This window comes from Caretta caretta, chromosome 24 (assembly GCF_965140235.1).
Source record: "Caretta caretta isolate rCarCar2 chromosome 24, rCarCar1.hap1, whole genome shotgun sequence".
NCBI lineage: Eukaryota > Metazoa > Chordata > Testudines > Cheloniidae > Caretta > Caretta caretta.
Genome location: NC_134229.1, coordinates 5,945,696 through 5,962,250, shown reverse-complemented (window position 1 = coordinate 5,962,250; position 16,555 = coordinate 5,945,696). Strand labels below are relative to the sequence as shown.

General features: G+C 45.5%; 1 protein-coding gene across 6 annotated transcripts in view; it reads right to left on the bottom strand.

Moving 5' to 3' along the window:
• PIAS3 (protein inhibitor of activated STAT 3) overlaps positions 1-16,555 on the bottom strand; it is a 43,934-nt gene that overhangs the window by 14,984 nt on the left and 12,395 nt on the right. For all 6 annotated transcript variants that reach the window (XM_048828641.2, XM_048828636.2, XM_048828640.2 and 3 more), the window contains 3 exons: positions 4,620-4,704; positions 3,782-3,832; positions 1,114-1,204 (listed from right to left, as the gene is read on the bottom strand). In XM_048828641.2, coding sequence (XP_048684598.1) covers positions 1,114-1,204; positions 3,782-3,832; positions 4,620-4,704 — 227 coding nt within the window. The remainder of the gene's footprint in view (positions 1-1,113; positions 1,205-3,781; positions 3,833-4,619; positions 4,705-16,555) is intronic.

The following is a 16,555-nucleotide window of genomic DNA, read 5'->3' as shown; positions in this document are numbered from 1 at the left end:
CCTCATAACCTTAATTCTGCCACAATTGTGTGTCTGTTCTGTGCACTGAATGAGGTAGGGGTCCTGTGGGGGGGGGAAAAAAAGTAAGACAATAAGCAATAAATATCATAATACATTCACACATGGGACATAACTGAGGTTGCACAGGTGACTGTAAAGGCAGCATTTCATTCCTTTCAAATGCTTGGTTTTGAAACTGAAATAATCTTTTTACAGAGCTTTTTGTATGTAATTTCCTAGCTTTTGGTTAAGAGGAAAAAATAAAACCAAATTCCATTTCCAGAATTCCCCTATTCTGCATCAAGAGGGCTTTGAACCCTGAACCTTCAGAACTGCAGCGGGGGGAATCTGGCAACTTCCAGGCCAAAGGAGTTTTCCAAGCCCAGAATAATAGTACTAAAATAAAGCTTTCTAAGGACTCAACCTGAATTATGAAGAGGCCACTTCCAAGCCATAATATTAATGGAGATCACCAAACTGGGATATTAAGTTGGTGACAGACTAGCCTCAGAAATGCTCAGTTCAGAGGAACATCCAAAGGTTTCACAGGACAAACCTGAAACTCCCTAACGGAGCCTGATATTCAGAAAGTGAGTGGTTCAGTGCTTTCTGAAAATCAGACCCATTTAAGACATCTAAAGATGGCAGCCTAAACAACGACCCAGCCTCCCCCTCTGAAAATCCTGGCTCCCGTGCTTATCATCTCCACTTGGATCTATTGAACTAGGCCAGAAATCTCACAAGCAGTACAGGTTCTCAAGTGAGAATTCTGTTAATTCTCATTTTGAGTCAGGTTGAATTATTGCAGGATCAGCTTCTCTTATGCTATTCTGGCACTTCTGCTTCACAGTACAAGTTATAACCAAGTAGCTTAGTGTTCAATTAAAGGAACAGGCAAAAGTTTGGGTAAGTTATTCCTTCCAAACCAGTTCACCAGCATGTAACAAGATCACTAGGACATTCTAATAGCACCATTCAGTTCTTAGAGCCAACTTTGAATCTCTGATATATATGTATAGCTCCCACAAAGCTTAGCGGGAGTTGTGGTTGCATACTTCAGGGCAGAATTTGGCCCCCCGTCTCCCATATAAGCAAGGAATGAAGTTTACTCACAGGCAGAGGGCAGAGTTTTCCATTGACCTTGACAAATAAATTAGGAGGGAAATAATCTTCTTGGGGACAGCTGGTTTCACACAAGCAAAACCTAAGAAGCAGGAGGGAGCAACTGGCAAATGAGTGGTGACATTCACACAGAATGGCAGCTAAAACTTTTCTTTAGAAAGAGAACATTTTTCAAGCCAAACATATCAATGCCTGGAATACATGTGAGTACACAAAAAGGTCACATGTACAACAAATGTATTCTACACACTCCACACAGAAACTCTATTGGTTCCAAATGCAAGTTCCATAGATGACAGCAACTAAAACCAATTACTAGTATACATCATGCATGTCCAAGGCAGAGGTCATCAGTGATCTGGTCTGAAAAACCTAAACTCCCCAGAACGACAAGTTCAAAGTCAAGCCATGTTGTCTTAAGCCTGTCAGCCTTCCACGGCAGATAAACTGAGCTCCATTCGGTTTCCCATGTGGGAATATTTTGGATGAGGCCTTAAAAACGGATGCCCTATCTGCTACTTTAGTAAGAGTGAAGGTTGAATTTGCCTTGTTCTCACAGTTAAAATTCCCACACAACCAGCTGTTATGAAGCATGCTTGGTGCCATATGGTTGCTGCCCTCCATCCCAGAGAGGAGCGCTCTTCAGTGGTGCAGCATCTATAAATTACCCGGTGAAAGGAGCTACAGAAATTTAAAGTCATTTAAAAATAACTTACAACCATCTGAGGAACTAAAATGAAATTACATTTATCTGAATGTAAATCTTGCAGCAGGAGGAGAGCTTAGTTATTACTTAGGGTGGGTCTACACTTAAACCACTGCAACTGCGCCACTGTAGACACTACCTATGCCAATGGGAGAGGTTCTCCTGTCAGCGTGGGTAATCCACCTTCCGGAGAGGAGGTAGCTAGGCTGATGAAGAATTCTTCCATCGACCTAGCAATGTCTACACTGGAGGTTAGGTTGGCATAATCATAGAATATCAGGGTTGGAAGGGACCTCAGGAGGTCATCTAGCCCAAAGCCCTGCTCTCAGGGGTGTGTATTTTTCAAACCCCCAAGAGACATAGCTATGCTGATGTAAATTCCCAGTGTAGCCCTGCCCTTTCTTTCAGTGCTCATCTACCACCACTTAATATCTTACAATTAGCTTCAACAGGCATAAAAATGTCAGCAAGAGAAACCCAGAATGGGATCGCATTCAAATTCTAATCCCATTTAATCACATCATCATGCATTTTATTTTGTTTCAAATTAGGCTGCACTGCCAAAGAGAGACCACACCCCACGCTGAAACCAGAGACTTGCCATACAGTCTTGAGTCAAATATGACACTGGTCTGCTTTTTGTTAGGACAAGCCCTGGTGTGTCACACCGATGCAGATCCTTGCGACTACCAGGCCAGAATCTGTGCCTATTGTTTTCTAACCTATCCCACTGCAGTCTCTGCAGGCCAGACAAAGAGAAGGATAAAATAGGGGTTAGACTTCTCTCTCTTGCACTGAGGCAGGGGAAGTTTTCATGCTGAGGCATGTCTGAGAAAGTTGGGCCCACATGGGGCTCCTATGATATAATTCTCATTTCTAAATCCCACATTTTTAAGTTTGCCAACTAGAGGCAATAGTTCTCTCTGTAGCAAAAGAGAAGCATTCAAACACCACAGAAGTTGTACAAAGGCTTCTTTGTCAACACTAATGGAAGATATTGTACCCCTAAAAATATGAAGAGAGATGCTGGTTGAGATTGGTTGAAAAAAAAATTATAATCCCACTCTGGTGGGTTAAGTGCAGGTGAGGTTTCTACCCACCAACATATAATGCTTGTCTCAGTCACACAGGTGAAATTTACAAGAGTCTTTCTCCCTAACTCATTTCAGAGAGCAAGAGGCCAGTATGTTTCACAGTACTGTTTATGTACAAGAATGGAGCAAACAGAGCAGGAAAAAGGAGGTTAGAGAGCCTCTAATCGGAGGGACGTAGCTCACTAGCTTGTTATTGCAGGGTCAACACCCCAGAGCTGGCTGCCGCAATTCCCAAAGTATAGCTTGTGAATCACTTTGGGATATTTATCCTTTAAAATAATAGGCACTTTACAAAAATGCAAGATAGTTTAGAAATAGTATGGAGGAGTTGTGAACAGAATATTGCAAGTTTTAAGGTAAGCTACATGTTTTGCTTCCTGCTGCACTTTTAATAGTGACCCTTTAAAAAGAAAAAAAAACTTTTAAAAAGTGTTTAAAAAAGGAAAGAAGAAAAAGGAGCAGATCTGGTCTATAGAAACATAAAAGCTGGTTAAAAACAGCAGGACTGAATCTTCATCAGGCAAAACTCCCATGGCAGTCCATGACTATTTTGCCAGCCGACTGCAGCATGGAACATTGAGGAAAAACAGATAGCATGCACTCAGTCTCCTGGATTCTCACAATTATTCTGCTTGCTTTAGTGTCTGACCTCAGCTGCCTCTTCTCAGATCTTTGTCTCAATACAGCACCTAAAGTTTCAGAATCCTACAAGCTCTTAGATATGCAAATCCAAATCACTGAATGCTAAGGCCTGATTCCCCAAAATTATGATGTTACAGCCAAAACAGCGGCTCAAAGAAAAGGGTTTTGGTCATTCACTTTTCAGATCAAGATGACATACAACTGTTCTAACTCTTACCTTAATTGTACCTGTACAGTGTAGTCACATTTGGCACCTGGTAAGATATCTCTGCAACAGAAAAAGATCGCTTAAATGGCTGGCATTGCTTACTAGGCACAAGAATAGTGACATCATTATAGACATCTCATTAACCATGATAATAATAATATATCTTTTAGTACTAATAGAATAAGTGCCCATGAGTTGTAAAAGCTACTTTCTGCTTTTGGTTACTCTGTTCTCTCTAGCAGCCAAAATCCCCAAACGGGCGTACAGCAAAATATTGTTGAATGGAAGACAGGGAACAGACACATAGTCGAGGATGAAGTAAATAAATCAGAAGAGACTTATTAGATCATCCAGTCCATTCCCTTGCTAGTGCAGAGCAGTTTCATATCCTAAAAGGGATAAAGCAAGCCAGCTAGAGTACCGGCAATGCAAACATGATCTTGAGGCCAGTTTTATATGTTTTTATCCAGTTATCATTAACTCTGATACGTATACAAAGTCAATCCCATTATACCAACTTGGAGTCAGCTCTTCAGCTTCTGTAAGTGGGATAGCACCACTGAGGTCAAGGCAGTGACACAATTTACACCAGCTGAGGATCTGGCCCAGGGATTTTATTCCCAGTTATTGCAGTGAAAGTGCTCAGGGACACAAGCTCCCTTTCCCATGTCACCTGACCTCCTTGTCTTTGTTAGTTTCAGCCACCCAACCACTTGCCAAATTCTTCCTCCCCACTCCCCCCCTCTGACCTGGCAGTATTACTGGAGGCCAAGTGAAAAGCCTGCATAAAAGCCATATGCAACACACACTGGGCAGACAGATCCTGAAGAGCCAGCCATTTGCTTACCTAGAGGTGAGAATTTGTTGAACTTGCTGAGGTGTTAGGGCAAAGGTGAAGTGCGCCTCTTCAAACCGCTGGCTGTTCGTAGATGCTGTAGAAGAACAAAAGAAGTAGGAGGTAAACATTATCTTGAGCACAAGGCTGAGCTCTCTCTGCTCCTGGAAGGATGGTTGGGTCAGCAAGGCGTTCTAAAAAACAATCTCCCTCCCTTTCCACCCATAAACTGATCTACGATTACGTAAGAACACATCACATGCGGTATAAATACAGAGTAGTCCTTAGTCATAACTCCCATGGATTTCAATGGTAGTTGTGCACAAGCAAGGATTGTAGTCCACACCTCACCAATTATTCTTAATTCCGTGTGCTTCTAACATGCCTTCCAGTCAGGGGCTCTCAAAGAACATCACAAACACCACGCAACATCGCCCAGGCAAGGTAGCACAGTACTGTCACCAGCATTTTACAGATGAGGAAACGGAGGCATAGAGAGGCAAAGTGGCTTACCCAGAGTCAGTCAGCCAGTGGCAGAGCTGAAAATAGAATCCAAAAACCCTCGCCTCCCAGTTCCCTGATCTAATATTTTCACCACATAACCTCCTGACTAAGCAGTAATGATCAAGGTGCATGGCACTTCCTGGAGTTAGCAATCAGGTTGGAGGAGTCTGTGGGCCAAGACACAGCTAGGCAATCCCAGAGGTCATAAACTACCCTGGAAATTATAGTCATTATTGTAATTATAGTAGGAGCACACTCCCCTAATAAGAAATAGACCTTTTCCTTATCTTCGCCAGGCATGAAGGCACACTCAAGGTCCTAAATAAATCTAAAATACAAAAACAGCTGTGCACTTACTTAAAAAACAAAACACAAGGAAAAACCAACGTAGGGGGTGAATCACGTACTTTAAGCAGCAGTTACTGACAGGGAGGCAAATTTTATGGATAAGCATGGTCCTCCTGAGAATTAAACTCTACTGACTTCGAGGGGAGATATCACTTCTCATCTAGTGCAGGTATTTTCATGTAAAATATCCTAGTGAGGAGTCTGCCTTTAAAAAAGTTAAGGAGTACTTGTAGCACCTTAGAGACTAACCAATTTATTTGAGCATGATTGGTTAGTCTCTAAGGTGCTACAAGTACTCCTTTTCTTTTTGCGAATACAGACTAACACGGCTGTTACTCTGAAACCTGTCATTTAAAAAAGTTGCCTTCAATGTAGCAGACCACCAGTAATGCAAACTTTGTGCTTCTAAAATAAACCAGGAGCGGCAAGTAAGCTCAAGTAACCTACAAGACAGCAGATCTTGTTGAATTTTAAACACAAAGCACTCTGCTGCACTTGCTCTAGGTCCTATGCCTATCCCAAGAGATCTCAAGCAGCCACAATTCCCACTGGAGTCATCCCAGATGTACAACATCCCTCTGGATCAGGACAAATCAAAGTCACGTACATCTACCATGCACTGCTTTGCTTGTGTGTGGAAGCTGGACTGTTTGTTTATTCCAGCAAAAAGGTGGTGTCATTGGGCCATATGGGATCAGACAGATTTGTAAAGAGCGCTGGTATCACATTTAGGAGGAGAGGCATTACATAAATTCAAGATAGTTATGTCAAATCTGCAGTACCGAATTGGGGCAGATGTTAGTACATACTGCAACACGCACTAAAAAAGGACTCTGAGCACGTTCCTAGGCACAAGAACACCCTCATCCCCGCCTCCCCAAGAACACAGTTAATCCCACTCTATATTCTGCAAGAGAGGATTCCACAGTCAGGCTAGGAGCTTGCTTCTCCAATTTCCTGAACTTCAAGAATGTGAAGAATGTGAGGTCTGAAAAACAGAAACTTTCCTCTGCAGATGACCTGCCAGAACTTGTGCCAGCCTCCAAAAACAGGCTAACTGCCCGGGCAGCATAAACTCGAGCTCTTTGGAGAGGTTTCTGACCTCATCTTAATACTTCCCATCCTAGCCTTCCACTCCTCAGTCCTCGAGTAAGATCAAGGCCCTGCTCCTGCTCAAGTCAATGGCAAAACCGCTAAACATGGTGATAGCAGGACCTAGGCCAAGGTCCATGAATTTCACCACTGTCCATCTCCCTATCACTCCTTTTCTATCCAATACCATTGCTCAGTTCAGAGCCATCCTATAACACAGAGGAGCTCAAACTTTGTTACGCAATAGCAGCTTTCCAGGCCCACTGGGCCACACCATTTGCAGACATTTGTTATCATAGAATCATAGAATATCAGGGTTGGAAGGGACCTCAGGAGGTCATCTAGTCCAACTCCCTGCTCAAAGCAGGACCAATCCCCAACTAAATCATCCCAGCCAGGGCTTTGTCAAGCCTGACCTTAAAAACTTCTAAGGAGATTCTACCACCTCCCTAGGTAACGCATTCCAGTGTTTCACCACCCTCCTAGTGAAAAAGTTTTTCCTAATATCCAACCTAAACCTTCCCCACTGCAACTTGAGACCATTACTCCTTGTCCTGTCATCTTCTACAACTGAGAACAGTTTAGAACCATCCTCTTTGGAACCACCTCTCAGGTAGCTGAAAGCAGCTATCAAATCCCCCCTCATTCTTCTCTTCTGCAGACTAAACAATCCCAGTTCCCTCAGCCGCTCCTCATAAGTCATGTGTTCCAGACCCCTAATCATTTTTGTTGCCCTTCGCTGGACTCTCTCCAATTTTTCCACATCCTTCTTGTAGTGTGGGGCCCAAAACTGGACACAGTACTCCAGATGAGGCATAGAGGGGAACGATCAAGTCCCTCGATCTGCTGGCTGTGCCCCTACTTATATATCCCAAAATGCCACTGGCCTTCTTGGCAACAAGGGCACACTGTTGACTCATATCCAGCTTCTCGTCCACTGTCACCCCTAGGTCTTTTTCCGCAGAACTGCTGCCTAACCATTCGGTCCCTAGTCTGTATCGGTGCATTGGATTCTTCCGTCTTAAGTGCAGGACCCTGCACTTATCCTTGTTGAACCTCATCAGATTTCTTTTGGCCCAATCCTCCAATTTGTCTAAGTCCCTCTGTATCCTATCCCTACCTGCCACCGTATCTACCACTCCTCCTAGTTTAGTATCATCTGCAAATTTGCTGACTGTGCAATCCACACCATCCTCCAGATCATTTATGAAGATATAGAACAAAACCGGCCCCAGGACCGACCCTTGGGGCACACCACTTGATACCGGCTGCCAGCTAGACATGGAGCCATTGATCACTACCCGTTGAGCCCGACAATCTAGCCAACTTTCTACCCACCTTATAGTGCATTCATCCAGCCCATACTTCTTTAACTTGCTGACAAGAATACTGTGGGAGACCGTGTCAAAAGCTTTGCTAAAGTCAAGAAACAATACATCCACTGCTTTCCCTTCATCCACAGAGCCAGTAATCTCATGATAGGAGGCGATTAGATTAGTCAGGCATGACCTTCCCTTGGTGAATCCATGCTGACTGTTCCTGATCACTTTCCTCTCGTGTAAGTGCTTCAGGATTGATTCCTTGAGGACCTGCTCCATGATTTTTCTGGGGACTGAGGTGAGGCTGACTGGCCTGTAGTTCCCAGGATCCTCCTTCTTCCCTTTTTTAAAGATGGGCACTACATTAGCCTTTTTCCAGTCGCCCAGGACTTCCCCCGATCGCCATGAGTTTTCAAAGAGAATGGCCAATGGCTCTGCAATCACAGCCACCAACTCCTTTAGCACTCTCGGATGCAACGCATCTGGCCCCATGAACTTGTGCACGTCCAGCTTTTCTAAATAGTCCCTAACCACTTCTTTCTCCACAGAGGGCTGGCCACCTACTCCCCATGCTGTGTTGCCCAGCGCAGCAGTCTGGGAGCTGACCTTGTTCGTGAAGACAGAGGCAAAAAAAGCACTGAGTACATTAGCTTTTTCCACATCCTCTGTCACTAGGTTGCCTCCCTCATTCAGTAAGGGGCCCACACTTTCCTTGGCTTTCTTCTTGTTGCCAACATACCTGAAGAAACCCTTCTTGTTACTCTTAACATCTCTTGCTAGCTGCAGCTCCAGATGCGATTTGGCCCTCCTAATTTCATTCCTACATGCCCGAGCAACATTTTTATACTCTTCCCTGGTCATTTGTCCAATCTTCCACTTCTTGTAAGCTTCTTTTTTATGTTTCAGATCTGCAAGGATTTCACCGTTAAGCCAAGCTGGTCGCCTGCCATATTTACTATTCTTTCGACACATCAGGATGGTTTGCCCCTGTAACCTCAATAGGGATTCTTTGAAATACAGCCAGCTCTCCTGGACTCCTTCCCCCCTCATGTTATTCCCCCACGGGATCCTACCCATCAGTTCCCTGAGGGAGTCGAAGTCTGCTTTCCTGAAGTCCAGGATCCGTATTCTGCTGCTTACCTTTCTTCCCTGTGTCAGGATCCTGAACTCGACCAACTCATGGTCACTGCCTCCCAGATTCCCATCCACTTTTGCTTCCCCTACTAATTCTTCCTGGTTTGTGAGCAGCAGGTCAAGAAAAGCTCTCCCCCTAGCTGGCTCCTCCAGTACTTGCACCAGAAATTGTCCCCTACGTTTTCCAAAAACTTCCTGGATTGTCTGTGCACCGCTGTAGTGCTCTCCCAGCAGATATCAGGATGATTAACGTCGCCCATGAAAACTAGGGCGTGCGATCTAGTAGCTTCTGCGAGTTGCCGGAAGAAAGCCTCATCCACCTCATCCCCCTGGTCCGGTGGTCTACAGCAGACTCCCACCACTACATCACTCTTGTTGCTCACACTTCTAAACTTAATCCAGAGACACTCAGGTTTTTCTGCAGTTTCATACCAGAGCTCTGAGCAGTCATACTGCTCCCTTACATTCAGTGCTACTCCCCCACCTTTTCTGCCCTGCCTGTCCTTCCTGAACAGTTTATAACCATCCATGACAGTACTCCAGTCATGTGCGTTATCCCACCAAGTCTCTGTTATTCCAATCACGTCATAATTCCTTGCCTTCACCAGGACCTCCAGTTCTCCCTGCTTGTTTCCAAGGCTTTGTGCATTTGTATATAGGCACTTGAGATAACCTGCTGATCGCCCCTCATTCTCAGTATGAGGTAGGAGCCCTCCCCTCACAGACGTTCCTGCCTGTGCTTCCTCCCGGCATCCTGCTTGCCCACTTACCTCAGGGCTTTGGTCTCCTTCCCCCGGTGAACCTAGTTTAAAGCCCTCCTCACTAGGTTAGCCAGCCTGCTCGCAAAGATGCTCTTCCCTCTCTTCGTTAGGTGGAGCCCATCTCTGCCCAGCACTCCTCCTTCATGGAACACTATCCCATGGTCAAAGAATCCAAAGACTTCTCTCCGACACCACCTGCGTAGCCGTTCGTTGACTTCTACAATTCGACGGTCCCTACCCCGGCCTTTTCCTTCCACAAAAGAGTCACAATCGGCACCCTCAGTGGTAACCTCTGCACACGGAAAAAGGAATTAACAAACAAGGAGCCCCTCTGACTTGACTTTGTGGCTTCTATTCCGAACTCATCAACAAGATCTCCATGCCTTTTTACTCCCGTGCCATACAACGCAGACTCAGGTCTTCAGGGCAGGAATGCTGACTGCCTGAGCATCCACTGTCCCGGCCAGAGCTGCATTCCGACTCCTTCCTCTGTCCCAGCTCGGAACCTTGCTAGCCTTTCTGACAATCCTGGCATCATCTTTAAGGCCTTTCTCCAGTCCCTCACTAAATCTCCTTTCTTCTTCCTCCTCTGTCAGTATCACCAAAATCTACCTCTTCCTCACGGCCCCATTGGTAAAACCCTTCTCACTGCCCTTCTTACTAGTTTCACCCCACCTATATCTCTGCTTTCATCTATTCATTATTTATAGATGTTACTGGAGCCTTCATCGCCTTAGTATCTGAGCACAAACAATAATGCATTCATCTTCTCAATACCCCTGGAGGGTAGATCAATATCAGGGCTTAATTTCTTAGAGTATTTCCCAGAACCCCCAACATGCTATAAAAACTACAGGGGGGTTGAAAATATTTATCTGAGCTCCGCTCCGGACAGCTCCAGCTGAATTTAAGCCCTGGTCAATATTATCTCCAGCATTCAAAGTGACTTGTTCTGAAGCAGAACACAACTCTCCAGATTCTTTAGTCCTATGCCTTAACCACAAAGCTGTCCCTTCCTACATTCTTTCAATCCTCTTGCCTTATTCCTCCTGTTTTGTGCCTTCTATCATGCTGTCCCCTACATCCAAGATGCTCTCAGGGACTTCATCCACCAAGTGCTCTCTTCCCTCTTTCAAATCTCTCCTGAAGGTTTACTTCTTCTATCACTCCTCTCTTCTTATCACAACTCCAGGAAGTTTTTGGAAATCCAGGAAGTTTTTGGAAAGCGTAGGGGACAATTTCCTGGCGCAAGTGCTCGAGGAGCCAACTAGGGGGGGCGCTTTTCTTGACCTGCTGCTCACAAACCGGGTAGAATTAGTGGGGGAAGCAAAAGTGGATGGGAATCTGGGGGGCAGTGACCATGAGTTGGTTGAGTTCAGGATCCTGACACAGGGAAGAAAGGTAAGCAGCACGATACGGACCCTGGACTTCAGGAAAGCAGACTTCGACTCCCTCAGGGAACGGATGGCCAGGATCCCCTGGGGGACTAACTTGAAGGGGAAAGGAGTCCAGGAGAGCTGGCTGTATTTCAAGGAATCCCTGTTGAGGTTACAGGGACAAACCATCCCGATGAGTCGAAAGAATAGTAAATATGGCAGGCGACCAGCTTGGCTTAATGGTGAAATCTTAGCGGATCTTAAACATAAAAAAGAAGCTTACAAGAAGTGGAAGGTTGGACATATGACCAGGGAAGAGTATAAAAATATTGCTAGGGCATGTAGGAATGATATCAGGAGGGCCAAATCGCACCTGGAGCTGCAGCTAGCCAGAGATGTCAAGAGTAACAAGAAGGGTTTCTTCAGGTATGTTGGCAACAAGAAGAAAGCCAAGGAATGTGTGGGCCCCTTACTGAATGAGGGAGGCAAACTAGTGACAGAGGATGTGGAAAAAGCTAATGTACTCAATGCTTTTTTTGCCTCTGTTTTCACTAACAAGGTCAGCTCCCAGACTGCTACGCTGGGCATCACAAAATGGGGAAGAGATGGCCAGCCCTCTGTGGAGATAGAGGTGGTTAGGGACTTTTTAGAAAAGCTGGACGTGCACAAGTCCATGGGGCCGGACGAGTTGCATCCGAGAGTGCTGAAGGAACTGGCGGCTGTGATTGCAGAGCCATTGGCCATTCTCTTTGAAAACTCGTGGCGAACCGGGGAAGTCCCGGATGACTGGAAAAAGGCTAATGTAGTGCCAATCTTTAAAAAAGGGAAGAAGGAGGATCCTGGGAACTACAGGCCAGTCAGCCTCACTTCAGTCCCTGGAAAAATCATGGAGCAGGTCCTCAAAGAATCAATCCTGAAGCACTTGCATGAGAGGAAAGTGATCAGGAACAGCCAGCATGGATTCACCAAGGGAAGGTCATGCCTGACTAATCTAATCGCCTTCTATGATGAGATTACTGGTTCTGTGGATGAAGGGAAAGCAGTGGATGTATTGTTTCTTGACTTTAGCAAAGCTTTTGACACGGTCTCCCACAGTATTCTTGTCAGCAAGTTAAGGAAGTATGGGCTGGATGAATGCACTACAAGGTGGGTAGAAAGCTGGCTAGATTGTCGGGCTCAACGGGTAGTGATCAATGGCTCCATGTCTAGTTGGCAGCCGGTATCAAGTGGTGTGCCCCAAGGGTCGGTCCTGGGGCCGGTTTTGTTCAATATCTTCATAAATGATCTGGAGGATGGTGTGGATTGCACTCTCAGCAAATTTGCGGATGATACTAAACTGGGAGGAGTGGTAGATACGCTGGAGGGGAGGGATAGGATACAGAAGGACCTAGACAAATTGGAGGATTGGGCCAAAAGAAATCTGATGAGGTTCAATAAGGATAAGTGCAGGGTCCTGCACTTAGGACGGAAGAACCCAATGCACAGCTACAGACTAGGGACCGAATGTCTAGGCAGCAGTTCTGCGGAAAAGGACCTAGGGGTGACAGTGGACGAGAAGCTGGAAATGAGTCAGCAGTGTGCCCTTGTTGCCAAGAAGGCCAATGGCATTTTGGGATGTATAAGTAGGGGCATAGCGAGCAGATCGAGGGACGTGATCGTTCCCCTCTATTCGACATTGGTGAGGCCTCATCTGGAGTACTGTGTCCAGTTTTGGGCCCCACACTTCAAGAAGGATGTGGATAAATTGGAGAGAGTCCAGCGAAGGGCAACAAAAATGATTAGGGGTCTGGAACATATGAGTTATGAGGAGAGGCTGAGGGAGCTGGGATTGTTTAGCCTGCAGAAGAGAAGAATGAGGGGGGATTTGATAGCTGTTTTCAACTACCTGAAAGGGGGTTCCAAAGAGGATGGCTCTAGACTGTTCTCAATGGTATCAGATGACAGAACGAGGAGTAATGGTCTCAAGTTACAGTGGGGGAGGTTTAGATTGGATATTAGGAAAAACTTTTTCACTAAGAGGGTGGTGAAACACTGGAATGCGTTACCTAGGGAGGTGGTAGAATCTCCTTCCTTAGAGGTTTTTAAGGTCAGGCTTGACAAAGCCCTGGCTGGGATGATTTAACTGGGAATTGGTCCTGCTTTGAGCAGGGGGTTGGACTAGATGACCTTCTGGGGTCCCTTCCAACCCTTATATTCTATGATTCTATGATTCTATGAACTCTTCCCTTCCTGGCCTTATTATGAAAGTGCCCCATAAGCTACACAGCTGAAGTTGTACTGAGGTTTCCACTTAAAGTAGGAAGTACATCCCCTACATAAAACTACACAAAACTTTGCGAACATTTTTAGTTTAGAAGAAAGAAGCAACTAATTTTCGGGGTGGGAGTTATATTTGCTAGATACCAGAATTCAGAAAACTGGATTTGTTTTTTACTGTAAGCTCCTTGGAGCAGGGTCATGATCTTTTATTTGTTTAAAGCATCAAGAAGTTTCAGGATACTCTAGAAATAAGCCATATCAACTCACTGGAGCAAAGAACATGCCTGTATGGCGCTACACATATTTCATAAATTGCCAAGCAAAGCGAGGTCTTACATTCAACTCAATGGCAATTCTCAGCCAGTAACGCAATAAATTTTCAATGCCATATTCCCTGAATTTTGGAATTGACTGAAATGTTCTAGGTATCACTGGGCAGAACTCTATTGATTTTGGGGAGAATAGGAAATCAGAAAGAGGGAAATGGGGGGGAGGAGAGACACTGAGCCCCTTGCATCTGGCTATCACACTCAGCAGCTTCAGCGGCCTCTCCAACTGTCTACAGATGAAAAAACTGGTTGACGGAAGCCATTAACACCTTCCAGCATGACCCCTCAACCCCACCCCATCTCAGGTCAGCCCATGGTCCCAAAACATTTTTAAAATGCTGACACCCTGAATGACTTACCTCCCAGACAGACAGAAAATTAAATCAGATTGGTGGAAGGGAAAGGGGAGCCAAAAAGAACACCTGGCATAAGGGAAAGGGGGGAAAAGCCCTAGTGGAGGTGGAGAACGTGGGACCCTGATATGGGAGGAGAAGGGCCAGGGGACATTTGGCAGAGGAGGGAATGGGGAGATCACATAGAGCTCCTGGTGTGGGGGGGGGGGAAGGAGGGAGATGATGTGGGACAGTAACCTGAGGAGGGGGAATGAGGGCACACAGACCCTGCAGCATGTGGCAGAGGGGGAATGGGAGAGACACACAGAGCCCCTGCCATGGTGGGGAAGGAAGGAATGAGGGACATAGAGCCCCAGCATGCGGGGTGGGGAGAATGGGAGAAGAAGGTATGGGGGAGGGAGACCTGGAGGAGAATGGGAGACCCTGGCATGGGGAGGCACACACAACCCCTGGCCTGGAGGGACAAATTGTGAACTCAGCGGGGGTGGGGGTTTCAGCGAATCCCTGAAATAGAGGGGGATGGGAGGGTTCACACAGGGAGCCCATAGGAGGGAATGGAAGGAAACAAGAAGCCCCTGGTGTGTGCAATGAGTGTGAGACGCACCCCCGCTCCCCCCCCGCCCGTCAGTCATACAGAAAGTTTATTTTTAATTCAAATATTAATATTTGACTAAGAAGGCTTATCTGGGGGGAGAGGGGCAGGGAGCGGATTATTTTGGCACAGAGCAATAATGAGTTCTTTTGCAACATGCGCATCCCATTTAAGGAAACTACAGGTTGGCTGGGAGGGATAATGGAGTCAAAGTCAAGAAAAGAAAAGGAGTACCTGTGGCACTTTAGAGACTAACAGATTTATTTGAGCATAAGCTTTCATGAGCTACAGCTCACTTCATCGGATGCTTTATGCTTATGAAAGCTTATGCTCAAATAAATTTGTTAGTCTCTAAGGTGCCACAAGTCCTCCTTTTCTTTTTGCGAATACAGACTAACACAGCTGCTACTCTGAAAAAAGTCAAGAAAATATACTTTAAAAAAAAAACAGGCATCAAGCTGATGAGTCTTGCTGTGCCAAGAGCAGGAATAATGAAGCCAGACATATCTATCTCCCCTGCAGCAAACACCACCACATTTATGTGGTAAAAAAACCCACACCTGAATCCAAACTACAATCACTCAAACGGTATCAGCTAGGTCAGGCCAGTCTGAAGAGAAGCTGTGCCGTCAACACATGACCTTAGTTAACAGGAAAGTTCGCACAATGTACTGCTTCAAAATGGACAATAAGACTCTGCTCTTCCCGGCCCTGATCCAGATCCCATGAAGTCAATGGGGATCTTTCCATAGACTTCAGCGAGAATTAGATGGAGTATCCACAGACATCAGCAAAGACACACAGCCATCCCTCCCCTCAGTTTACAGATGGGGAAAGCATGAGTTCTTTCCAACAGATAACGTATCTTTTTAATGCATGGAAAATGCCTGGCACATTGGGGGCACCGTGGGAAACAAATATGCAACTTATCTAATGTCTCCCAGCTAGTCAGAGGCAGGGCCATGAACAGACATCCCAGGGTCAAAGGAATTTGTAGGGAAAAGCTGGGAGCCATACCCAACTGTTGTTTTTACTGGTACCCTTACACTTATAAGGAGGGCCCACAAGGTCTTCAAGTCAGACTGCCACAGAATTACCCTGACTGTGGTCACCCCACCATTGGCAAAGAGAAAGAGACTGTTCCAGCTCATTTGTATGGGTTGAACTCTTAGTTTGGCCAACGTGAGGCACCAAATCACACAACTAATCAAGTGGTACCATGTCAGATATGTGGCACCTATCAAAAGGGTGCTGCTAATGTGCCAGCCAATGGACAGCAAAGCATAAATGGAATGGGCCTCCGAGTTCCATGTGGCGTAAAGGAATCTCTTCCCCTATTCCTCCATTTCTATTCACCTTTAGAATCTTCATGTCTCCCTCCTGTCCTTTGTCTGTCTTGTCTATTTAGACAGTAAGTTCCTGCCTGGAAGAGCTGTCTCTTACTTCATGTTTGTCCACTGTTGTAACACAACAGGGCCCTGAGCCCAGTCGGGACTTCTAAGCACTATCATAATAAAAATAACACTTGTTCATTTTCATTTATTGGGGTTTTATTGATGATTTTCAATTAATTTCTCTTAACTTTCATTGAGTTAACCATCATCCTGACAAAGTGTGGGGGGGGGGGGGGGGGGGGGAGAAGAGAGATCAAGAACAAGCCAACAAGTTTGCAGTCTAATGAAGCAGAATTAGGCCTGAAGGTGCCATGGAATTCTAAAGGTGCTACCCAAGAGACTGTTTGGTTTTTATTTTTCTTTGTCATTTTTGCAAGGTATCGATGTTAACACCTGGCACTCAAGATACTGTTCTGAGACTCTATCCCATACTAAGCAGGAATTCCTTCTCTCGGCTTCATAGTCCAAATGCTGAAATATCATAGAT